The following is a 26740-nucleotide window of genomic DNA, read 5'->3' on the forward strand; positions in this document are numbered from 1 at the left end:
AAAACCCTACCCGTGAAAATTCCCTACCCTCGTCGCTTCCGGTGCACCTACGTCATTGAACAGCTGAGCAGCCTAGCAGTGCACATGCTCTAAGCTCTGGAGGGTAGGGATTTCTCACGGGGTAGTATTTTTTTACGTTACACCGCATCAGCTGTTGCCGCGGTTACATGAAAACATCTCGGCTGCAACATGAAATTATCTCCGCTCCTACCCCTGTCACTTCCCTGATCTCGGCTACTAAATGTAAAAGCGGCGGCAGGTCTATGAAAATATAAATCACTGAGCCGAGTTCTCCGTGATTTATATTTTCATACACCTGCCGCTTTTACATTTAGTAGCCGAGATCAGGGAAGTCACAGGGGTAGGAGCGGAGATGATTTCATGTTGCACCCGAGATGTTTTCATGTAACCACGGCAACAGCTGATGCGGTGTAACGTTACAACACAGTACCGTGAAAATTCCCTACCCTCCAGGACCTTCAAGCATGCGCACTGCTAACCTGCTCAGCTGTTCCATGACAGGAAGTGACGTGGGTATGGAATTTTAACGAGGTATGGTTTTCTAACGTTACACCGGGCCTATTTTAGACACTTGGTGTTTACAAGCTAAAATCAGTTTTTTTTTTGCTAGAAAACTTTTTTTTTTTTTTTTTAGCAGAGACCCTAGAGAATAAAATGGGGATTGTTGCAATATTTTTTATCTCACCATATCTGCCTAGCGGTCTCCCAAACGCAGTTTTTTTTTTTTAAAAATGCACTTTTTGAATAAAAAAATAAGAAAACAGTAAGGTTAGCCCAATCTTTTTCTATAATGTGAAAGATAATGTTACGCCGAGTAAATAGATGTCATGCTTCAAAATTGCGCACGCTCGCGGAATGGCGACAAACTTTGGTACTTAAAAATCCCATAGGCGACACTATAAAAAATTTCTACAGGTCACCAGTTACAGAGGGCTCAAATTATTGCTCTCGCTCTAACAATCGTGGCGATACCTCACATGTGTGGTTTGAACACAGTTTACATATGTGGGCGGGACTTCCGTATGCATTTGCTTCTGCGCGTGAGCTAACGGGGACGGGGTGCTTTAATTTTTTTTTTTCCTATTTATTTATTATTTTTTATTTTTACACCGTTTAAAAAAAAAAAAAAGATGTGATCATTTTTATTCCTATTACAAGGAATGTAAACATCCCTTGTAATAGAAATAGGCTTGACAGGTCCTCTTTATTGTGAGATCTGGGGTCAAAAAGACCTCAGACCTCACAACTACACTAAAAAAGGAAAAAAAAAGTGTTGAGAAAAAATCGGCCCTTTAAACCGGTTGCTAGGCAACGACGTTTGACGTCGCTCTGCTCCTCCAAGACCATAGAGTCGAGTGAGGGCCACCTTGCCCTCACTCGACTTCCTGTCTCAGAGAATCTGGGACCGGATCGTTTTCCCCGCTGCCGGCTGGTCCGGTAAGCGGGAAAAACGTCCGGGACGCGGCAGGAGGGGGGCACCTCTTCCGCCGCACCATAAGGGTGATCCCGCTGGACCACCCTTATCTGAAAGCAGATCGCCTTTTTTAAAAATACAGGGGTTATGGCAGCTACTTGCTGCGAAAACCCTGGTATTTAGCGTCAAAGGCCCGACGTAAATAGGCAGTGGGCGTTCAGTAAGTGGTTAAAGGGGTTGTTAAGATAAAAAGCCTTCTGTGTGCAGAAGCGCCCCCCCCCCCATACCTACCTGAGCCCTCTCTCTATCCAGCGATGTACACGAGTGCCTCAGCTGTCTATGACTCTCTCTCCTGATTGGCTGAGACACAGTAGCAGCGTCATTGGCTCCTGTTGCTGTCAATCAAAGTCAGCCAATCAGGAGGAAGGGGGTGGGGCCGAATGGCAGCTCTGTGTCTGAATGGACACACAGAACAGCTGCTTGGCTTAGGTGTCCCCATAACAAGCTGCTTGCTGTGGGGGAACTCAACAGGAGGTAAGAGTCAGGAGAGCTGAAGAGGGACCCAAAAAGAGGAGGATCCGTGCCACGCTGTGCAAACCCACTGCACAGAGGAGGTAAGTATAATATGTTTGTTATTTGAATAGTAAAAAAACACAAGACTTTACAATCACTTTAATCATTGTTCCATCTTACGTGAGTAAAATTCCATTTTAAACAAAAAGATCAACTTTGAAAGCTTGTTTGTGTTTTTCTTGCCAGTATTTGTGTGATCTAGAATGTCTCTGTTTCTGATGCTCTAAATTTTTTTAAGCCATTGCTAGAAGTTTTGTTTATGCTTTTTTTTTCTACACCTGTAAAGCAAATACAGTTGAAATAATCTGATAGCTTTTTCTTACTTTGTGTGGCACTGTGTGTACAAAATAAGGATGTGCCTTTTTCATTGAAATGCTCACTTTATTCAGTCTTGTGTCCTGTCTTATAGTCCACATGGAGAGCAAAAAGCAAACGTAGGCTTGAATTTGAAATTCGTTAAAAAGAATGAAGAAGTTCCAGGCTATACCAAGAAAGTTGGGACTGAATGGACCTATTCCTCTGCCGTGGAACAGCTTCTTGGTGAATATATAGAGAGGTAAGACAGTCTGTAAAGATCTTAGTAATGGGACCGACACACAGTGTGCTTGTGTGCTTCCGTCAGTATACCGCTTGCTCCAGTCTTGAACATAGATATCAGATATTGTAGCCACGATATAAAAGTCTAGCCAACAATAGCTTGTACAAGATCTGGAACATTTATTGAACAAACTCGCACACAATATATACCACACACAGGAGGACATCCCCCTCCTGATCAGATTATCCTAACAATACAAACTGTAACCAGAAACATAATTACCTGAACTAATTAACTAGCCATCTGGACAGAAACAATCGGTGAATTGGAATCAACATCTAGACAGTGTTTTAATTAACTCAGCACTTAAACCAGCCTGGATGACCAGACTGGCCGGCAACAAGGCTAAAACAAAATGCATTACACATTGTCCTACGTATAAACACAGAACCTTACTAAACAGACAATAGCAGGAGACCCCAGTAGCAGACTGTCCGTCTCCAACATTGATGTGCATGGAATCCACATCTAAGCAATGCTTTGATTATTTAGGAGTCACAGACTTCATGGCAACGGTCTACAACAGGTTTATAGGTCTCACAGTGTAAAGTGGGATTAAATCTTCATATATTTCTTAAGGGTTATTGTTTATAAATATTACTGTCCCGTTTAAAGTAATCCAAACCATATTCTCAGTGTCCATTAAGTAGCTGTCCATAATTTTCTTGGCACCTAATAGACACAGGGTGACTTACACATAAGACGCGCCTAGGGAGGTGAGACAGGGATTTCCCAACCTCTCTAAGGTAAGCTGTGTTCCATGGGCCCCCCAACCAAAGCGATTCCCATCACAATGTTTATACATCATTCTATCTTCTAATTTATTTTAGCTGTGCAAAGGTTCTAGGGCTATTGCTTCATAGATCAGAATTTTCCTACCTGTGGAAAGCAAACATTAAAACATGCATGTCCTGAAAGAAAAATACATGGGACATTTTTTAGGTACCAATGCAACACAAATATTGTATCATAAAATTCATATATTTATTTTATGTAATTAAAAGCGAAGTTCACCTTAAAAAAAAAAAAAAACGCACCCAATTTTGCAGAAAAAAAAGTGCAATTGTTTTTTTTTTTTTTTTTTACTAGGAGCCTGCAAACGATTGCACTCACTATCAGTGGATCATATGTGCAGTGCCAGGCTCCTGTAAACTCTTCCTTCAGCGCTCTGCCCACTCCCTGAGTTGGAGGTGGACTACGGGTACACTGATTACTACACTTATAGTGCATTAAGAGCTACAAGTCTTTCTGCTGTGGTGGAAGACAATACTTGTAGTTTATCTCACAGATCTCTACCTCAATATTTAAAGTGACCGTTGCTGTAGGGGAGAAGAAACCCCAGTGTCAAAGTGGGGGTGCGGGGGCGTTTGCAGTATGTTACACCCAAAATGCAGGTGTGTGTTAAAAAAATGAACTCCAAGGTGGTATTCTCAGAAATACTGCTTGTACCTTAAGCCACACCAGACAGGCTACAGGGGCTTAGGGAACTCAACAAGTGACTGAAGAACTGGTTCAGGAAGGAGAGATTAGGATTAATGGAAAACTAGGCTGGTTACCGGCTCTATAGCAGGTACAGACTGAACCTAAATGGGGAGGTGCAACTCTGTTGGGAGAGAAGATGGCCAAAAGGTTGGAAGAAATTTTAAACTAGGGGGTGAAGGGGAGGGATCAGAGGAAGCTGTAGCTGGCAGTGAGGGAAAGTCAGAGGCTGCTACTGGGGGCAATATTAATAGTGTAACTAGAATACCTAAACCCAAGGTGAGTAGATTGGCAGAATCCAATATGATGGTGTCAGCGGGGAAAGACAATAATTTAAAAATTCATAGATGGGCATCTGAGGGAATGCAGTATAAAGGGATATAGAAAATGACATCAACACACACACACACCTGGATTGACTGGTCCAATGTTTCTGAATTTTAATAGGGACGATAGTACTCATAAGTAATACTCTTTAAGCTTTATACACTATGGTAGAACATGCATGTCCCCTCTGTTCAGTTGTTACCTATGAGTTATGCAAAGATGACATACCCTCTGCTTCTGTAAAGCTGGCCATACACTGTTAGATTTTATTTTGTCTGAAATTTAACAAATTTCTCCATCCACTCTTAACAGCATAGGTGGACAAATCCCCTCTGTTGGGCTATAGTATTCTGAGAGCTGTTGCCTATGGCTGTCAGAAAACGTGAACAGCGGCTGCATCTCATTGGACACAGCCACTGTTCAGCCAACATTTTTTCCCATTGCCCCTTCCTTGCAGTTGAAAGATTTTGGGTAGTAGGGCAGAGCCACCCGCATAGTGAATTTTGTAAAGTTCATCAGGAACCGGCCAAAATTCAAACAGCGTTTGGCCAGCTTAAAATCTAACTCCAGGGTTACTATGACTTTAAATAGTTTATTTGGGCCAAACTGGCTCAAACAAACTGCTTCCTTGACAAATAGATCTAATAGATATGTCCACTTGGAGCAGTGTGTAAACTGTATGTAGCGTATACGGTGCTGTGTTCTGTCAGAGGGACAGGGACTTCTGTCCCCTTTCCCGGAACCAAATCGAGTTGGGCACTGCTCTGCCATTCCTTGATTGACTGAGGTGGAAATTGTGACATCATCTGCCCACTTCTCCAATCAGAGGAAGCCTTGTATTTATTCATAAAATACAAGGCTTCCTGAGAATGGCTGGGACTTGAGTTTGTTCTGGAAATGGGACGGAAGTCTCTGTCCTGCTGCTGGAACACAGTGTTGTATACTGTATTAGCTGATGCTACATACGGTTTAAACATCGCTCCTGTTAGTCAAGGAAATAGATAATTTGGTCCAGCTTGGCCCAAACAAACTATTTACGGTCAAAGTAAACCTGGAATTTAACTCTAATACTAGGTAAACTTTCACACTTTGAAATGTCATTCTTTTGATTCTCAAATGCAATTTGTTGGTGTGGAAATGCAGGAAATTTCATATTTGAGATACAGTATCTCACAAAAGTGAGTATACCGCTCACAATTTTGTAAATATTTTATTATATCTTTTCATGTGACAACACTGAAGAAATTACACTTTGCTACAATGTAAAGTATTGAGTGTACAGCTTGTATAACAGTGTAAATTTGCTGTCCCCTCAAAATAACTCAACACACAGCCATTAATGTCTAAACCGCTGGCAACAAAAGTGGTCCATTCGTGGGCCCTTGGTCGGCGTCCCCTTTGCGGGATCGCAGTCGGTGGCCCTCCACCTGATTATTTTTTCCAGGTGAGCTTCGTATATAGCGCCCCCTGCCCTCACCTATCTCATTAGATCCCGAATCTGCTTTAGCCCCCGCGGACACCAGTCACCTTACTGGGTCTGCGTCCACACACCTTGAGTGCTCAGATAGTAAGGATGATTCCTCTGCTCCTCTAGCGCGCATGAAAAGGCGCTGGTGGATGCGCTGATTGTTTTAGTGCGTGAAACTTTAAAAATAAAGGATGCGGCCGATGCCTCGTCGGCGGCGCCAGTCATTTTTTGCACCCACAGGCCCTCCAAAGCGGCGAGGGTGTTCCCCTTTTCCGCTTACTTTAACATGTCACAAAAGAGTGGGGTTGTCCAAAATGCACTCTTGTGGTCCCTAAGCGTTTTTCTGTGCGGTATCCTTATGAGGATTCCCTGCTTAAAAAGTGGACGGTCCCACCTGTAGTGGACTTGCCAGTTTCCAGGTTAAATAAAGCTACCTTATGTCTGGTTGAAGAGTCCCTGGCCTTTAAAGATCCAGCTGATAGGTGGGCGGAGGCTCTGGCCCGCTATATGTTCACTGTGGCTGGTTCGACACTTAGGCCGGTATTTACTATTGCCCTGGTTTTGCAAACTCTGCCCGAGTGGTCTAAACTTTTACGCTGGGATCTGGTGGGGAAACAACTTCCCCCTGCCTTTGTGTAGCTGGTGGATCAGTTGGTCCAGGGGCTACAGTTTATTTGTGATGCCTCTTTGGGTGTGGCTCCTTTAAATCTAGACTGTCTGTATCAGCAGTGGTCCTTCAGCGTATTATGTGGCTGAAATACTGGTCTGCGGACCAGACTTCTAAGAAGGCCTTATCTGGTATCCCCCTTGTAGGGGATCGCTTGTTTGGAGCTTCCTTGAATGACATCATTTATGGTCTTACTGGGGGGAAGAGTACTCTTCTTCCGCAGGCTACCAAGGGCAAGGAGCCTTGTCGTAGACGTGGGCCATCCTTCTCTGCTCATAAGAGGCCTTTTCGTCCCGTAGGGTCTCAACACAATGTATCAAAGCCCTTCAGGGCCTCCACCAGAGGTACCAAGAGGACCTGGTCTGGTAAGCCAAGGCTTCCTCTGCATGAAGGGGCGCTCCCACCCGTATCTGGGGTGGGGGGACATCTTCGCTGGTTTCCAGATCCTTGGACCTCTGGTGAGTGGGTCCACTAAGTCATTCGGTCCAACTACAAGATCGAGTTTCAGTCTTATCCTCCGGAAAGGTTCTTCCCTTCAAACCTGTTCCCAGATAGCTTACGAGGACTCTTTGGGCCAGTGCAAAACTTGTTATTTCAAGGGGTGATTGTTCCAGTTCCGACTTCAGAACGTTTTCAGGGGTTTTACTCAAACCACTTTACAGTTCCCAGGAAGGAAGGCAAGGTACGTCCAATTCTGGACCTCAAGGCGCTAAACTGTTTTGTGCGGGTACAGAAGTTCCGAATGGAGTCCATTCGTAAGGTAGTGGCATCCCTACATCTGGGATTTTTTCACGTCTATCAACATCAAGGACTCCTACCTTCACAGTCCAATATGTGCTGGTCACTAGCGCTTTTTCCACTTTGCCGTGGGCGAGGAGCATTATCAGTTTGTGGTATTACCCTTTTGTGTCGCCTCCGCTCCTCAGGTCTTCAAAAGTCTTGGCCCCGGTGCTAGCATTTTTGCGTCAGCAGGGGATCGCGGTATTGGGGTACCTGGACAATCCTCTTCTGCAAGTGGAGTCTCTGACTGCTCTGATGGACAACTTGGAGATTACTCTGCGAACTCTGAGGTAGTTCGGTTGGATTCTGAACCTTCAGAAGTCTGCTCTGGTTCCGTCCACAACGCTGGACTATCTGTGTCTGGAATTTTTCCAGAGGAAGAAACACTCTGACTGAGGCAGAGTCCAGAGTCAGACATTGCAGGAGGCAATTCAGCTTCTGTTGTCCAGCAGACGGTCATCCCTCCAGGCCTGCATGCGGGTGCTGGGCCTGATAGTGTCTACCTTCGAGGCGGTTCCGTTTGCACAGTTCCACACGAGATCTCTGCAAAAAAGAGATTCTGGTTAAACGGGACAAGATACCATGGTCTCTAGAGGTTGCCTCACTCTCCGGCACTTTGACAGGGAAAGTCCTTTCTCCCCCTGTACTGGATGGTTGTCACCACGGATGTCAGCCTGTCCGGGTGGGGAGGCGTCCTCGGCACAGATTGTGCTCAGGGTGTCTGGACTCTGGAAGAGTCCAGACTGCCAATTAATGTACTGGAACTCCGAGCGATCAGACTTTGTCTGGATCATTGGACAATTCGTCTTCAGGGGTGTCCGGCATGAATTCAATTGGACAATGCCACGGCCATGGTCTATATCAACCACCAAGGGGGGCACAAGAAGTGTCCTGGCGACTCAAAAATTTGCCGGCATTCCACGGTAGGCAGAGCGATTAGTTCCTGCCCTCTCTGCTGTACACATTCCAAGAAAGGTACAGAGCTTTGGCACGGTCTCGGGATCCTCTAGCCAAGGCCACAGACGCATTCTAGTGGCTCTAGACTGGCCTCGCCGGTCTTGGTACGTTGATCTGGTACGGCTGATCGCCGATGCTCCTTGGAGATTTCCTCTCAGGGAAGGTCTGCTGTCCCAAGGGACAATCTTCCATCCTGCTCTACAGTTGCTGGCTTTGACGGCTTGGCTGTTTAAAGCCAGGTGCTGAAGGGTAGACGTTTGTCTGAATCAGTGATTCCTACGCTGTTAAAGGCTAGAAAATGTACCTCCTAGGAAGACCTACCATCATACGTGGAAGACGTACTATAGCTGAGCATTGGAGTATACCCCCTGGGACTGTCCCATAGGAGTAGTCAAGCTTTTTCCTGCCTAGTGTCCTACTGCTGTAGTGGGCAGTATAACCCAATGGTCAAGAAGATAAGGAGCTGTGTCCATCAGTGAACATCAGATAAATCGATTTTACGGTAAGCCAAAAATCCAATTTTTTTATACTTTTAGGCTGTTTCACAGATGTATCTGTGGTTCGGCAATTGTTAGATCTAGAGTTTTATAATTTATATTGTTTCTCTATGTGGACTTATAGTATCCTTTTTTTCCACACAGATACCCTGAATTGTTTACATACATTTCAAAAAACAGCCACGATGATGTATTCTATGAGGATGACATCTGGCCAGGAGAGGATGAAAATGGGTTAGTAGAATGAAGTTTATCAACTTCCATTGAAATCTATCTTCCTTGCAGTGTAACACATGCTTTTTTGTGCATAGTGCAGAGAAAGTTCAGGAGATTGTTTCCTGGCTAAAGGCTCATCCTGCGAGTATGCTCTCCCGGTCATCATGTGATTTACAAATTCTGGATTCCGCTATTGTGGAGAAAATTGAAGAGGAGGTTGCAAATTGTAAGGTAGGACTTAACATGATTTGAAACTACAGATTTCAGTCTGTTTTATGTAATTAATATTCCAGCTGGACAGAGCAGGTCCTTTTGTTTTGTGATTTACAATTCCTATAAAAAGTATTCACCTCTTTGAAGTTCTGTTTTATTGTTTCAGCTCATTGTATTACAGTGGATTTATCTTTCTCTATCGCTCATTGACAGACGTAGTCTTCTTGATTCTCAAGAGCACTACGTCTGTCAATGAGCTTAAGAGAAAAGGATTTTACGGTAAGATCTTACAAAAATCCGATTTTCATTCATTGACGGACACAGCTCCTGATATTCTTTACCATTGGGTTATACTATCCCCTACATGAGTAGGACACTAGGCAGAAAGAAAGTCTGGCTAAGCCTAGAGGCAGTCCCAGTGGGTATACTCCCTCTCTCTGCTATAAGTACTCAGTTTTTTTCTGCCTAGTCAGGAGTAGGGACCTAGTTCCTTGCTGGGATCTCTGGTCCTGGCAATTTTTTCTTTTTAGATACAATTTTTTTTTCCTGGACTTTTTCCTGTGAGATCTGCAATCAACTGCCAGACTGGGCAATGGGCTTGGATAATCTAGATCTAGTGGTCACCCCAGTCTGGCCAGCGAGCGCGTGCAGACCTCAGCTCCGCACTAGTTCGGCCACGACATAGCCCCAACGGGTGGGGACTGGCCTGCGGGTTAAATGCCTTGCGAGTTCACATACAATGGGGTCTCGGCCCGAGTCAGAGCGTTCCTCCTGGCTGACAGCCCCCTATTTAGATGGCGAGGAGTTCTGTCTGGAGCGGTTCCTGGTTTGGTGAGTAGCTGTCCCTCCTCTTCCCCTGGAGGGTTTTGGGGTGGACGTGTCCATGGACGGTCAGACCCCTGGGTTCCCCTCCTTTCCGTTAGGCACCCCCCTCACATGTCCCGCATCTTACCCCCCTCCACTACACCTCCCGGGGTGGGCGCAGGGTTCTATGCTCACGACGAGGGGGGGCGGAAATGCATCGTCGGCCAACCAGACGATCGGCTGGGCGGGGGGGTTTGTACCTGGTGGGATCTCCTTCCAGGAACCCACTGTCCTGCCTGTGCCTGCTGCCTTTTTTTTTTTTTTTTTGTAGCCTTTGTGCTATAGTGCACAGCGGCCTTGTTTGTGTAGTCCGGCGGTGGGAGTCCCTCCTCGTCCCGTAGTTCTGGATCCTTTCCTTTCCTGATCGTTGTACGTGCAGTGCCTGGTTTCTGCAAGGTGGTGAGTCTGGTTGGGTCCTCTCCCTCTCTGCTGAGGATTGATTGGGGTTCAGTGACTGGCAAACAGGTGTGCTGCCAGAGCGGTGGGGGTGTCCCTTAGCAGTGTTTTAAACTTTTTTGTGGGGTCCCCCTGGTGACTCATGGAGTCTTTTAGAGCACATCTCCCCACCTGATCCCCTCTCTGAGGCTGCGGGGCCCTCCGGGTCTCAACTATCCATTGACGCACTGACGGCGGTCCTGGAGTCCTTTGTGTCCTGGGTGGAGTTGGCTTTTGGGCAGCAGGCTGGCAAAAAAGCGCCCTCTGCCTCATCTGTCCCCTCAGATCCTGAATCTGATCCGGTCGCCACGGACGTGGGTCACCCTGCATTGGTCTGTGAGATAGTGAGGAGGATTCCTCCACTTCTGCAACTGCGCACGAAAAGGCACTGGGGGACGCACTGATTGTATCTGTGCGTGAGACCGTAAAGATGGAGGACGCAGCTGCGACGGAGGCGCAGGCCCCTTTGGCACTCACAAGCCATCCAGTGTGGCAAAGGTGTAACCATTCCCCTCCTATTTTGACAGAATTGTCACTTCAGAGTGGGGATGACCAAAGTGTCCCCTTGGGGTCCCTAAGCTCTTTGCTAGGCGATACCCCTCAAAGGAGTCCCTTCTTAAGAAGTGGACTGTTCCACCGTTGGTGGACCCTCTGGTTTCCAGATTATACAAGGCAACCATGATTTCAGTTGAAGAGTCCCTGGCCTTTTAAGGACCGGGCTGACAGGAAGGCGGAGGCTGTGGCCCACAATGTGTACACCCTGGCTGGTTTGGCACTGAGGCCAATATTCACCATTGCCCTGGTGTCGCTAACTCTGACTGAGTGGGCTAAGCTTTTACGCCGTGACCTTGAGGGAGAACAGCTCCCCCCTGCCTTTGCTAAGCTGGCAGATCAGCTGGTCCAGGGGCTGCAGTTTATCTGTGATGCCTCTTTGGATGCGGCTCCCCTAGTCGCTCGGCTCTCTGTTTCGACAGTGGTCCTTCCACGTGTCTTTTGGTTCAAATGCTGGTCTGCGGACCAGACTTCTGAAAAGGCCTTGACTGATCTTCCCTTTTAAGGAGATCGCCTGTTTGGTGCTACCTTGATGACATCATTAAAGGTCTCACAGGGGGGAAGAGAGTACCCTTCTTCTACAGACTACTAAGGGCAAGGACCCTCGTCGTAGACGTGGGCCCTCCTTCTTGGCTCATAAGAAGTTTTTCCCCAGTCGTCTTCCAGGACAGCCCTTGAGAGATGGAGCTCCTCCTACCAGACCGGAAACACATTGCCATCAGCTCTTTAAAAGGCGGTCCCTCAGGCACCTGGTCAGTTTTTTGTTTCCTCACTCCGAGGAGACATGTTGCCAGGAGGAACCACCTTAGAGGGCTGGATGAGCTCCATTTCTCAGGACTGTCTGGGAAGACACCGCAGCAGCCTGGGACCCTCACCTTACAGGATTTTTTCCAGCGGAGCAGCATGGCCTCGGGTTCCCTCCACAGACGTTGGAGTTCCCCGTCCCCCCTCTCTCCAGGGCCCAGTGAGGGAGAGGGCAGCGCTGACCGCACACCAGCGGTGGATGTGGCGGGGCCGCTCGGCGGCCTCGCTGTATACAATCGTAAACCGGAAGACGCGGGGCGTCACTTCCGCCGGCGATGACGTCATCGCTGTGCGCCGGAGGTCATGGTTCCGGCCTCCGGGCGCAGAGAGGAAGGGGAGGGCCGGAGCCAGTGTTAAAGGAAGGGAGAAGCCTGCAAGAAAATGCCGACTGCAGCAGCGATCCCACGGAAGTCCCTGACGGAATGGAGGCTCCACACACCGCAGGGGAAACGAACACTGGCTCAGCACAGGTAGGCTGGCACCTGCCAGTATCTCCTTCCTGTGATTGCTATGCAGCATAGTGGGGGTGAAAAGGGGGTTAAGCACTGAAGAGTCCTTAAGGGACTTTTTAGTGAGAGAGGCACAGAGAGGGCTTTTTTATTTTAAAAAATGTTTTTTTTTTTTTTTTTTTTTTGGTTGTTGATATCATGTGAATCAATTCCCTGCCTATGTACCCCTTTCTGAGAAGGAACCCTCCAAAGGAACTTCTAAAACGGAAAGGAAAAAGTGCCCCTCTTGTGCCACAAAACTTTCCTCCAATTACTCCAAGACACTATGCCCAGCATGCATCTCGGCTGTATTAAAAGCTGAGGAGGATTCACCTTTTTCAAAGTTTCTCTCCTCATTTAAGGACGAGGTACAATCTACCTTTGCGTCCTTCAGACAACTAATCGCAGATGTACAAATACCTCCCCCTACCCCACCAGGACCTTCCTCCCCGCCTACCCCCGTAGCTTCGGGATCAGGGGAACCAGTAAGGAGCAGGGAAGACCCCTCTAGGGTCACGGACCCTGACTCCTCCCAGTCAGGTTCTGGGCAGGAAGAAGGACAGGGAGAGGCTGTCAGACCCACCGGATACAGGCTCTCCATAGAGGAAGTCAATGACCTTTTGGGAGCCATTTATGAGACACTGGAAATAAAGGAAGAGGAGATCCCTTTATCTAGACACGATAAAATGTACCAGAGCCTGAATAAAAAGAAGGCTAGGGTATTCCCAGTACATAATATTATGTCGGAGTTTGTACTGAAAGAGTGGTCAGAACCTGAAAAGAGACCATTCTTTTCAGGTTCCTTGAAGAGAAGATTCCCCTTTGACGACGACGAGGAATCAGTATGGAACCAGTCACCAAAGTTGGATGCTCCCTTGGCTAAAGTTTCCAAGCATTCGGACTTGGCCTTTGAAGACATGGGACACCTAGGGGATCCCATGGACAAAAGAAGCGATGTCATCTTGAAGCGTTCATGGGACACGGCTATGGCCAATTTAAGACCAGCCTTAGCCACAACTTGTGTGGCAAGAAATTTTGAATTTTGGCTAAAACAGCTACAGGAGCACCTAACGGCAGGTACCCCGAGAGAAGAGATGCTAAAATCCTTCCCTATGCTTTTTAAAGCAGTAGGCTTTATTTCAGATGCTTCAACGGAAGCGGTAAAGTTGTCAGCCAGATCGGCGGCACTTTCTGTCTTAGCCAGAAGAGCACTATGGCTCAAAACCTGGTCTGGAGACACAGCCTCAAAACTGCGATTATGCAGCGTACCCTTTTCGGGAAAATTCCTTTTTGGCCCACAATTGGACGAAGCCTTAGAACGGACGGCAGATAGAAAGAAGACCTTTCCGTTCAAGAAGAGAGTTTTTCAGAGGAAAACTTTTCGTCCCTATAGGGGACAGGCCAGGGAAGACAGAGGTCGCCCGGATACGGGAAGACCGAAGAAGCATTGGACAGGGCAGAAGGGAAAACCGAGGGCAAATGTGCTCTTTAACCCTCCTGGCCAAAATCCCAAAACCCAGTGACGCTGGAGGCCAGGTGGGAGGGAGGTTGGAGAGATTCCTCCCCCAATGGCTAAAACTAACCTCCAACAGTTTTGTCAGGGGAGTCATCGAGAAGGGTTATGCTTTGGAATTCAGCAAAATTCCCCCCTCGAGACTGACAATTACCAAACTACCCAGGGACCCGGCAAAGGCACAGGCCCTGCCACTACTTATAGGAGAAATGGTAGACCAGAGGGTCTTAATTCCTGTACCAAAGCAAGAGGAAGGAAAGGGTTTCTATTCGCATGTGTTCCTAGTGCGGAAACCCTCAGGAAAATTCCGCTTAATATTAAACCTGAAGCCTCTGAACGCGGCGATAAGGTACAAAAAATTCCGCATGGAGTCAATTTACTCTGTAAGGAATTTGCTCCAAAGGGATTGTTTTATGGCAACTATGGACCTAAAGGATGCCTATCTCCACATCCCCATAAGGGAGGGATCCCAGAAGCATCTACGCATAGCATTAAAGATCGGAGAAAAGATCCACCATTTTCAAAGCAGAGCTCTTCCGTTCGGACTCTCGTCGTCTCCCAGGATTTTTTCCAAAATCCTAGCAGAGGCTCTGGCTCCGCTACGACTGAGGGCCATAACTACAATCCCTTATCTAGACGACCTGCTGTTCATGGCTCCCACCAAGGAAAAACTGATCAAGGATCTAGTAGTGGCTCAGGATTGGCTTACCCATCTAGGATGGATAATCAACATCGAAAAGTCAAATCTCATACCTTCACAGGAGATACTGTTCATGGGATATATCATCCGCTCAAAAGAGCAGGTAATGATACTTCCAGAGGAGAAGATCAGGTGCATAGATCAAAGAACAGCAGAACTGCAGACCAACCTTCCAAGCTCAATAAGAGAGATTATGTCAGTACTTGGACTCATGACAGCTTCCATCCCAGCAGTTGGGTGGGCCAGATTCCATCAGAGGCCACTTCAAGCCTTCCTCCTACAGAACCTCGGGAACAGAGACCTAGAAGACAAGGTCCTTCTCCCAGTAGGAGTAAAACAAGGCTATGGTGGTGGAGAAACCATACCAACCTAAACAAGGGACTGTCATGGACAGTTCACATTTCATGCATCCTAACAACGGATGCCAGCAGCCGGGGTAGGGGAGCCCATCTAGGGAGTCAGTGGACACAAGGAGTCTGGTCTTCTTCAGAGAGACACAATTCGTCCAATTTCAAGGAATTGAAGGCCATAGAGAGGGGAATCGCAGCCTTCCAGGAGCAACTCAAAGGCCAGCACGTACAAGTAAGGTCGGACAACATAACTTCCGTGGCATACCTAAACAAGCAGGGAGGGACCAGAAGTCCCACCTTAATGAAGGTAGCACAGGAGATCTTTCTCTGAGCAGAGAAGAATTTGGAGTCCCTCTCAGCGGTACACCTCAAGAACAACCTTGCAGACTTTTTGAGCAGACAACTGATCTCACAAGAGGAGTGGTCCTTAGACCCGGGAGTCTTCTCACAGATAACATCCAGATGGGGTTATCCAGAGATCGACTTATTCGCCAACAAAGCGAACACCAAACTACCAGATTTTTGCTCGCTCAATCCTCGAGATCAGCCGATGGCAGTAGATGCGTTTCAGACCGCATGGACTTTCAGACTATGCTACGCCTTTCCCCCCTCTTTTTCTAATCCCAAGGGTCCTAGCAAAATTCAGGACAGAACACACTACGTTAATCCTGATTGCGCCATTCTGGGAGAAGAGGGCTTGGTTTTCACTACTATTATCCCTGACAGATCAACAACCATGGATGTTACCCTCCAACCGGAGCCTGCTGTCGCAGGGACCAGTACTTCATCCCAGGCCAGCCATGCTAAACTTGGCAGCCTGGTATCTGAATCGGACATCTTAAAATCTAGAGGGCTCTCTGACAAGGTGATCAAAACCTTGCTACAGAGCCGAAAGCCAGTCACAAGAGCTATTTACCAAAAGGTCTGGAGGAGGTTTAACTTGTGGCTGGCGCAATCCAAAAAAGGAGAGTCGGACTCGCCTACAATTATGGAATTTCTACAGGAAGGTATCGACAAGGGCCTGTCCTTAAGCACTATTAAGGTACAGATTGCTGCCCTATCAGTTTATTTACAAACTTCCTTACAACAGGATCCCCTCATTAGCAGATTCTGCAAGGCAATTTCTAGACTTAGACCAGTACCTTGTCGTAAGTTTCCGACTTGGGACTTATCTATCGTATTAAGGGCGCTTATTAGGGAACCCTTTGAGCCATTATCAGAGGCTTCCTTAAGAGCGATTACCCTGAAGACAGTTTTTCTTATCGCTATAACCTCCGCTCGCAGAGTTAGCGAACTAAAGGCCCTTTCTGTTAGAGAACCCTTCATACAGATTCTGGCGGATAGGGTCATACTCAGGACCGACCAAACGTTTATACCCAAGGTCGCCTCTACCTTTCACAGAAGCCAGGACATAACACTACCCTCCTTCTGCAATAGGCCATCCAATGACAAGGAAGAACAACTGCACCATTTGGATGTCAGAAGGTGCCTCATTACCTACCTAGAAGCGACAAAGGGCTTCAGAACATCGGAGTCCCTGTTTATCCTGTTCTCAGGAAAACGCAAGGGGAAGCAGGCTTCCAAAGGGACCATAGCCAGATGGATCAAGATGGCTATCTCAGAGGGATACAAAATCTTGCACCTAGACCCGCCAGAGGGACTCAAGGCACACTCCACAAGGGCCTTAGCCACATCTTGGGCAGAAAGAGCCGGTGCTACCCCTGAGCAGATCTGCAAGGCCGCAACGTGGTCAAGCATGTCAACATTCGTCCGACACTACCGTCTGGATGTTTTGGGTAGCCAGGATCAGGTGTTTGGAAGGAAAGTCCTCCAAGCAGTGGTCCCCCCCTAAAAGGAACTGGGTGAGTACTTGTTAATCCTCTCAAGGGCTGTCCTGGAAGACGACTGGGGAAAAATCAGAGTTAGAACTTACCGGTAACTCTGTTTCCAGGAGTCTTCCAGGACAGCAGGTTCCCACCCTTTTGCTTCTACATTGATAAAATGAATTGATGTACTGTTCTGTACTGTGTTTTAACTGTTTTTCAGCTCTGTCCTTCGGTTCTTGGATAAAACTGACCAGGTGCCTGAGGGACCGCCTTTTAAAGAGCTGATGGCAATGTGTTTCCGGTCTGGTAGGAGGAGCTCCATCTCTCAAGGGCTGTCCTGGAAGACTCCTGGAAACAGAGTTACCGGTAAGTTCTAACTCTGATTTTTTTCGTCCCTCAGGGATGACTTACAAGGGAATGAAACCCTTCAGGGCCTCCTCTGGAGGATCCAAGCAAACTTGGTCTGGCAAGTCAAGAGCAGGCTTCTCGAGACCTGAGGACAAGGCCCCTTCAGCATGAAGGTGTGCCCTCACCCGTATCTGGAGTGGGGGGGGGGCGTCTTTGCTGGTTCCCTGGCCCCTTAGACTTCCTGGGTACAAGACAAGTGGGTCCACAAAGTCATACGGCCCGGCTGCAAGATCGTGTTTCGTTCTTACCCTCCAGAAAGGTTTTTTCCTTCCAACGTGCGGCTGTCCCCAGTCTGCTTTGGGGCGGTGCAAGACATTTTACGTCAAGGGGTGATTGTCCTGTTTATAGTCCCCAAAAAGGAAGGCAAGGTGCCTCCAATCCTGGACCTCAAGGTGCTGAACTGCTTGTGCAGGTGCAGAAGTTCAGAATGGAGTCTGTTTGCATGGTGGTGGTTTCCCTGCATCAGCAAATTTAGACTGTTATACAAGTTGTACACTCACTACTTTACATTGTAGCAAAGTGTAATTTCTTCAGTGTTGTCACATGAAAAGATATAATAAAATTTTTACAAAAATGTGAGGGGTGTAGTTACTTTTGTGAAATACTGTATAGCAGGGAGAGGGAGTATACCTCCTGGCACTGTCCATAGGCGTAGCCAGACTTTTTTCTGCCTAGTGCCCTACTCCTGTAGGGGGCAGTATAACCCAATGGTTAAGAAGATCAGGAGCTTTGTCCGTCAATGAACATCAGAGAAATGGATTTTACGGTAAGTCAAAAATCCAATTTTTTGTTATAGAAATAGAATATTTAATGTAAAAAAAAGTCAAAGTGAAAATAAAACTTTTCAGAATGATGTAAAATAAATTCTAACCCCAGAATCTGTCTCCTCTTCTTCTTCCTCCACTCATGGAGCCCCCCCATACTGAACATGTATTATAAGCTTTATTTTTTAAACCTACCTTTTACAGACATCTACAGGCTTTTCATGTAATGCATGGGGACCTCTTCCTACTTGAATCTCAGTGATACAGAGAGCGCTAACGTGATGACATTGGGCTGCTTTTTGCTATATTGCGCTTTAGGTGTGGGCCTAGAACTCCCTGCCCTTACAGAATGTCCTCAGGCTTTTGGGTTTTGCTTGTATTTCGGCTTCAGTTCAGTGTTTTTTTTTTTTTTTTTTTTTAATCAGGTAATTTTTAATAAACATATTTCAATAACTTAGAGAAAAAGGGGAAAAAATAAAAACATTTGTTGCATACAGGTTTGTCGTTCAGAACAAATAATGCACATACTTAGCATAAATTGAAATAAAACAAAGGAAAAAAATGATCCTCATACAGGAAATCGTTAAATTCTCAGGCCATCAAACACAAATATAAGTTATCAGATACCAAAAGTAACCCTCTCAGTTCCGCATATATTGCTCTTACAGTGCTTTTGTAATAACAACAACATATTATACTATCTATTTTATCAGAAAGACAAGTAAGTATCTAGCTTACAGCATTCCCCTGAGGTTATAGATGATTGTGTTGATTCATTCGATTTTAGCCACAGCGACCACATTTTTTAAAATCTCTTAGGGTACCGACTGTGTTTTATACCTTAACTCCTCTCTCCGTAAGGTAAAGTTAGGCGTATGAGTCCAATGATTATGTGTCCGAAGTGAAGGTAAAATCCACTTCTATAGAATGAGTTTACAGGCTAAATACAGGGAATGTATCCACAATAAATGCATTTCAGCAGAAAAAAATATTTTCAGAAATTATTCCCAAAATAGCAATTTTTACATCTACCGACATCTGTGTAGAACAGAGGGAATTAAGGATTGAGAAAATGGACTCCCAATAACAATGGAGCTTGCGACAGCGCTACAGCATGTGTAGGGGGGAAAATTAGGGTGTAGTAAATCTGGGACAATGAAACACAAAATTTTTCATGGGAGAGGCATACTTTTTATAGAAACTGTAACAGGAGCTGTAACAAATTTTTTAATTCTTTTTCAGACCAAGAAGGGCAATAAAAAGGTTCGAGTGACTGTGAAACCACATTTATTGTTTCGGGTAAGTTATTTTCTATCTCAAAGCAAAGTTACTGTACTCAGTAACTGTAATCAGTTGCAGACTACATTTATAAACTCACCTGAAACCTTAAACACCCAATAAAAAGCAATACCGATTACTACCAGAACTCTTGGCATTTCTTGCTGTTTGTGAAAATAATTGCTTTATATTTTTTTTAATGCGATGTTAGATGTTTTATGCCTTTTTATGCTTAGTGTTGTTTTTCCTATTGGCAGCCACTTGAACAGCAGCACGGGGTTGTTCCAGACAGAGATGCTGAGTTTCGCCTTTTTGACCGCGTTGTCAATGTGCGGGAAAGCTTTTCTGTTCCTGTGGGACTTAGGGGCACTATTATTGGCATTAAAGGAGGTAAGCAGAGCATTGTAAATCAAACGATGATATGCTGTCTGTTGCTTTGTATGATGTCTGTGTTCATTCAGTTACATCTAGTTTGGATTGAATTCCGATCAGAAAATCCAAATCTTCTTGATGCTACTCACCAGTATTGTGTAGTCATTACTAGATGTAGGGTATTTTATTATTTATTTTAAAACTTCATATCCTTGCAGCCGAAAGAGATGCAGATGTCCTGCTTGAAGTATTATTTGATGAAGAATTTCCTGGAGGCTTAATTATAAGGTATTGATGTGACAACATTTTGTTAATACTTTTGTATTGTGAATGCAAAGCTCCTTTATTCATTGACTGTTCATTGTCATATATTCTTACAGATGTTCCCAGTCTAAAGGTTATCGTATGCCAACCAGTGCCTTAATTAACCTTTCTCATGGTGTTCGCACAGAAAATGGAGGGCAGAAGGTAACTTCTGTAGTAAAACCCCAATCGTCCACTAATCACCATACTTATTCTCCTGAATTTTATGCTGGAGGATCACAAAAAGGACAGCTGGGTGCCCTCAACCATTCTCCTCGTTCCCTATTTGTTCCCACACGGGTAAGATCATTGATGATTATATAGGTGACATTGCTGGATTTTTTCTGAAAATTCTAGTTGCCTGTCTGTACTGCTGTTCCTCTGACTTTAGTTTCTTCTGAGTTACTTGAGCTGGAATAAGTGTGTAGATCAGGAATTCTTACTCCCCTGAAGAAAGCAGTGTTTTCAGAAACAGGTCAGCAATGGCAGCCTATGTATTTCACTCATGACAGTTGTCCTTCCAACAAAATTTCGTTGCATCAGCTATAGAAGGGAATCAAGAAACACTATCCTCATCCTAAATCTAGCAAAGAAAAAGGAGCACCACACTCAAAATTTAGTCTAAAGGACTAACTATTTAATTGTTCCACTTAAACGATAAGTTCACCTTTTGGAACATGTAGCACGTACCAGCAGCTGCAACCTCTCCACCTCTACAACCCCACCCTCTTCCCCCAGTTATAGCGAGTGGGCATCTTTTCCGGATGCCTGCTGTCATTTTTTTTTAAATGTCGCATCATTCGTTCACAGAGTTCTGTGAATGGGAAACTACAAGTACCAAAAGTCTTTATGGCTGTTGGCTTGTATTTCTCAATGAACTACCATGGTGCTGTTGAGCGCTCTGGTAGTTCATGGCGCTCAACATCGCCATAGTAGTTTGGTAGAGTTCATTGACCAGCTCTCTGTACGAGCAGACAGATGCATTGACAAGTCTGCAGGAGTCCTGCATGACACTTGCAATTTGCTGATCGTGGGTGCGTTGCTTTACAGCAGGGGTGGGGAACCTTTTTTCTACCAAGGGCCATTTGGATTTTTGTAACATCATTCGGGGGCCGCACAAAATGTATGCATAAATGTAATAGGCATTGATTTGCGGCAAAAAACGCTGTAAAAAATTGTGTGACATTGAGGTCACAAAAGTGTGAAAGGGGCCTTCAGTAATCAAGGTATAATGTGCCCCCTTTCAATGCAGATCCACAGCGTGCCCCCCTTTCAATGCAGAGTGACCACAGCGTGCCCCCTTTCAATGCAGACTGACCACAGCATGCCCCCCTTTCAATGCGGAGTGACCACAGCGTGCCCCCCTTTCAATGCGGAGTGACCACAGCGTGCCCCCCTTTCAATGCGGAGTTTCCACAGCGTGCCCCCTTTCAATGCGGAGTGCCCAGAGCGTGCCCCCTTCCAATGCGGAGTGCCCAGAGCGTGCCCCCTTCCAATGCGGAGTGCCCACAGCGTGCCCCCTTTCAATGCGGAGTGCCCAGAGCGTGCCCCCCCTTTCAATGCGGAGTGCCCAGAGCGTGCCCCCCCTTTCAATGCGGAGTGCCCAGAGCGTGCCCCCCCTTTCAATGCGGAGTGCCCAGAGCGTGCCCCCCCCTTTCAATGCGGAGTGCCCAGAGCGTGCCCCCCCTTTCAATGCGGAGTGCCCAGAGCGTGCCCCCCCTTTCAATGCGGAGTGCCCAGAGCGTGCCCCCCCTTTCAATGCGGAGTGCCCAGAGCGTGCCCCCCCCTTTCAATGCGGAGTGCCCAGAGCGTGCCCCCCCTTTCAATGCGGAGTGCCCAGAGCGTGCCCCCCCCTTCAATGCGGAGTGCCCAGAGCGTGCCCCCCCTTTCAATGCGGAGTGCCCAGAGCGTGCCCCCCCTTTCAATGCGGAGTGCCCAGAGCGTGCCCCCCCTTTCAATGCGGAGTGCCCAGAGCGTGCCCCCCCTTTCAATGCGGAGTGCCCAGAGCGTGCCCCCCCTTTCAATGCGGAGTGCCCAGAGCGTGCCCCCCTTTCAATGCGGAGTGCCCAGAGCGTGCCCCCTTTAAATGCAGAGTGCCCCCTTTCAATGCGGAGTGCCCAGAGCGTGCCCCCCTTTCAATGCGGAGTGCCCAGAGCGTGCCCCCCTTTCAATGCGGAGTGCCCAGAGCGTGCCCCCCTTTCAATGCGGAGTGCCCAGAGCGTGCCCCCTTTCAATGCGGAGTGCCCAGAGCATGCCCCCTTTCAATGCGGAGTGCCCAGAGCGTGCCCCCCCTTTCAATGCGGAGTGCCCAGAGCGTGCCCCCCCCTTTCAATGCGGAGTGCCCAGAGCGTGCCCCCCCCTTTCAATGCGGAGTGCCCAGAGCGTGCCCCCCTTTCAATGCGGAGTGCCCAGAGCGTGCCCCCCCTTTCAATTCCAGTGACTGACCACAATGCAGAGTGAACAGCGTGCCAAGTCCCAGTGCACTTGACTTACCTGTTCTAGCGGCGGGCGGCTTCCTCTCTTCGAGTCCTCACGGGTCCCGCCTCCCGCCTCCTCCGGCCAATGACATTGGCCGAGGAGGAGGTGGATCCGTGAGACAGTAGCGAATTTTCATTCGCTATTGTCACACAAATGGGCGGGTTTGAGGCGCACTGCTCTGCGCTTCGGGTCCACCCTTTTCGGAGAATTCACAGTGTCAGAACGGAGCCATCGGCTCCTTCTGACACAGCGGCACGGGGGGGCCGGACAGAAGGATCGTGCGGGCCGCATGCGGCCCGCGGGCCGGAGGTTCCCCACCCCTGCTTTACAGGCTCTGAATAAAAAAATTATAAATGCACATTTTTTTTTAACCTACAAAAAAGTGTGCATTTATTTTTATTTTTTTAAAAAAAAGGTAAACTTATCTTTAAATTCCACAAGAGTAGCAAACATTTTGTTCGCTTGAGGATGTCCCCTTCGTCAGGGGTTAAATCAATGGTAACAGTACTATAAACATTTCATTTTATAACATTAAAAAAGATTTAAAAGAAAATCTACAATAGACCAGGGGTGTCCAACTCAATTTAATCTAGGGCCGCATCAGCATTCTGGTCACCCTCAAAGGGCCGGTTCCATCTGTAGCGCCCCACCACTAAAAGTCAAGAGTCTCTTACCCTCCCATACATCACAGTGCACCCCCCCTTACCTTGTGCTGCTGCCAAAAATAAGGTGGGGGCAGAAATAATGGGAAGCAGAAAGTGCAGGGTCTGGAGGAGGTCAAGAGGAGGGCTGGAGTCTGCTAAATACTGAGACCAGGGGACTTGTAGATGAAGCGGTGCTGGGGCTGCACAGAGAGGTGCAGGATCCATAGGAGGAGTTCTGTCGCCCTCTCTGTTGCCAGCTGCTGAGACAAGGTAGGGGCAGAGATAAGGAAGGTGCAGCAGCTGCAGGTGAAGGCCATCTGCATTTGCTGATTGCTTAGTACAAATACTCAACAATCTATCTACTCCACTTACTCACTGGAATTGCACCCTTTATGGGGATGCAGTACATTTCCGATGGAGAATCTAATCCTTCTCTACTGTACTTAAAAATATTTTGCTGATTTTTGTGCCTTTATTGGAGAGATTCCACTTAAAGTGGAGCCAAAGATTAAACGTACCTCCTCTCTTCAGGTCTGCGTCCCACACTGGCATCTTTTCCCTGGGTGCCAGTCTTTAGATATCTCTATTTTCTGGTGTGGGGTGCTGTAACTCCTGCGCATGAACATGAGTCAGTCTTCCTAGCACACAGAGACCGTACTGGTAATGTAAGCTGAGCTGCACATGCTCAGTTTACTTACCTTAGAAGACTGCGGGCAGGCCAGTAGGTATATGATATTGCAGAAGAGACATTGCATGTCTCTTCTGTGATAATAGTTTGCCTGCTTGCAGTTTTTTTATCTTTAATGTCCCAGTGAGAGGTGGACTAGACATGAGCAGAAATGCCCTACAATGAGAACACAGCAATAAAAACTTTGCAGATATTGTGCCCTTTCTCTGTTCCATCCTAAAAATACATTTTGCTACAGTTCAGTTCTTGAGAACCAAACTAAACACATTGGGGGCTGGCAGACACTAAACCTTTTCTGCAGCATTCAAATATTCAGTGTTAGGCCCTTGTTCATGCTGCTGCGACTTTGAATCCGACTTCCCTGCACAACTTCATCATGGCTTGCATGTGCCTCCCTTAACAGAAGTCAATACAAGTCGTGTTGAAGTTGCACTAAAACAGTTCAGGAACCTTTTTCCAAGTCGGAGCAACTTGAGTCATACCGATTAGAACTGTTCCATTGCTGTTAATGGGGTGCAACTTTTCATGCAACTTTGAACTCTCAAGTCACATGAAAAATTGTGGCAGTGCGAACCGGAGCTTTTTCTAGTACTAAAATAATAGCTATGTCTAATGCCGCAAAACAATTGCGAGCAGCTATTTTGAGTCACATCTTATAAACACTTTGTGCACCGAATTTCATGTAAATTCATATATAAATTATGGCAAATGAAGTACACAAAGGCATGCCTGCTGCTAAATGCTATACATGTACACCTGTTATAAGAAAACTTAGGTCAAGGCTCATAGTATTAATAATCTACCCAATCTTGCCTTCACCAGTATGGTGCCTGTCAACATAGCCTATAAAATGTATCACAAAAATGTATCCTGTATAGGCACAGGAAAAAAGAGGCTCTTATGTTGACAAAGGGGCAGAGGGATACTATTTGTAAAAATATATTTGCAATGTAGCTTTATTGTTCACAATGGAAACATTTCTCATCAATTCGTGTGATCAAACTCACGTAAAATGAAAAAAACAAGACACAATACAACACAGAACAAAAAAAACACCTGGACGCCAGGAATAATACCACACAGGAGGACTTCCACCGTCAAATCACGCCGTGTCTGTATCCTATCAAATTAGTGGTGAATGTGATATTTCCCTGTGTGGACCCCTGGGGGCTCGAGCTGTAAGAGCAAGTGTCTGAATAATATTTCTTATCAAGGTGAAGGCGCCTGGTTCTTTTTGTATATGGATTAACCCTATATGAGTTCAGGATACCTGCTGCCCTTTTTATTTTTGTGGTGAGTCACCCCAAAAAATTACAGGCTAATATCAATGAAAAAATGGGCGCTGGCAATGGTATGGGTTAATGGGTTAATGGGAATTAATTAATTAAGGCTCAAGATGTGTTTGGAAATCTGGATGGTTTTAAATGTGTTCTGGTAGTTATGTTAGTTAAGTATCCAATTTAAAGTGCAGCCAGTGTGTAACTCAAATAAAATTATGATAATACCATTAAATTAAAATTTTTGGTAAAATTCAAATAATTTAAAATATTTGTACACAAACAGTGTGCATAATTGGTGACTTGTTGTGAAAACAAATAAATGAGTGACATGGTGATAGTGATGTGAAATATTAATAATAATGCTATTAATCAAAATTCATATAATATTTATAAAACGTATGCAATAAAAAGATATATCCACAACGTTAATTGTGCAACAAGTGAGAATAGTTCGTGAAAATAAATGAGTTCTTCAAGGTGATTTTGTGCTCCAAATGTGCTCTTGATAAAATAAACAATCTCTGCCTCTTACCAGATGGCTTTAGGTCACCAGGACCTAAATCACTTTTGATCCCTTTATAGGATGGATCAGTCCTACACCGAACTCCTCTTTCTGGATCTCACTCAGGTGTATATAGGAAAAATAGTGGGGAAGCCAAATATAGTATAATACCATTTTTTATTTTTTTAAATAAATGTAAAAATAAGAAATGGCTGCTTACAAGAAATAGTGCCTTTCCTGGCACTAGGTGAAACCGCTGTTTGTATGTAAAAGGCTCTGTTTCTGGTGCTCTGTTTGTTTGTCCAGAGACTCCTCTACAGCCCTGGTAGCTACCTGATGACGCGAGATTGACACGTGAAATGCATTGTGGTCCTTACTGATACCCTAAAACACAGAGATCCAGCGACGTCATATCCTTCCTGCTTGAAGCGCACGCCGCAGCTGCTACCAGGGCTGTAGAGGAGTCTCTGGACAAACAAACCGAGCACCAGAAACAGACCCTTTTACATACAAACAGCGGTTTCACCTAGTGCCAGGAAAGGCACTATTTCTTGTAAGCAGCCATTTCTTATTTTTACATTTATTTAAAAAAAATAAAAAATGGTATTATCCTATATTTGGCTTCCCCACTATTTTTCCTATATACACCTGAGTGAGATCCAGAAAGAGGAGTGGAGGAGTTCGGTGTAGGACTGATCCATCCTATAAAGGGATCAAAAGCGATTTAGGTCCTGGTGACCTAAAGCCATCTGGTAAGAGGCAGAGATTTTTTATTTTATCAAGAGCACATTTGGAGCACAAAATCACCTTGAAGAACTCATTTATTTTCACGGACTATTCTCACTTGTTGCACAATTAACGTTGTGGATATATCTTTTTATTGCATATGTTTTATAAATATTTTATTAATTTTTATTAATAGCATTATTATTAATATTTCACATCACTATCACCATGTCACTCATTTATTATTTATTTTCACAACAAGTCACCAATTATGCACACTGTTTGTGTCCAAATATTTTAAATTATTTGAATTTTACCAAAAATGTTCATTTAATGGTATTATCATATTTTTGTCTGAATAATATACTGGATGCGGGTAAGCACAGTATGGGAACCATGGATAATATCAGGACCCCTCTGGTAACTATGAAACTCTAATCACTGTGGCAAATGCCTTGAATATCACTGGATGTTCCTGACCATGTGATTATCCCAATGGTGAGCTGGGCTATGATGTGTCCCCAATAGAAAACATCATCCTGATGGATATATCTT

At 45.9% G+C, this 26740-nt stretch overlaps 1 protein-coding gene across 3 annotated transcripts in view; it reads left to right on the forward strand.

The window, feature by feature from the left end:
• Nucleotides 1-26740, forward strand: part of XRN1 (5'-3' exoribonuclease 1) — a 223576-nt gene that overhangs the window by 131429 nt on the left and 65407 nt on the right. For 2 of the 3 annotated variants that reach the window (XM_082248988.1, XM_082248987.1), the window contains exons 25-31: nt 2418-2564; nt 8926-9015; nt 9093-9228; nt 19157-19213; nt 19450-19582; nt 19783-19852; nt 19945-20167. In XM_082248988.1, coding sequence (XP_082105114.1) covers nt 2418-2564; nt 8926-9015; nt 9093-9228; nt 19157-19213; nt 19450-19582; nt 19783-19852; nt 19945-20167 — 856 coding nt within the window. The remainder of the gene's footprint in view (nt 1-2417; nt 2565-8925; nt 9016-9092; nt 9229-19156; nt 19214-19449; nt 19583-19782; nt 19853-19944; nt 20168-26740) is intronic. The other variant, XM_082248989.1, reaches the window with a different exon arrangement.

Source organism: Pelophylax lessonae, assembly GCF_965119305.1.
Source record: "Pelophylax lessonae genome assembly, chromosome: 3".
In the NCBI taxonomy this organism is placed as follows: Eukaryota; Metazoa; Chordata; class Amphibia; order Anura; family Ranidae; genus Pelophylax; species Pelophylax lessonae.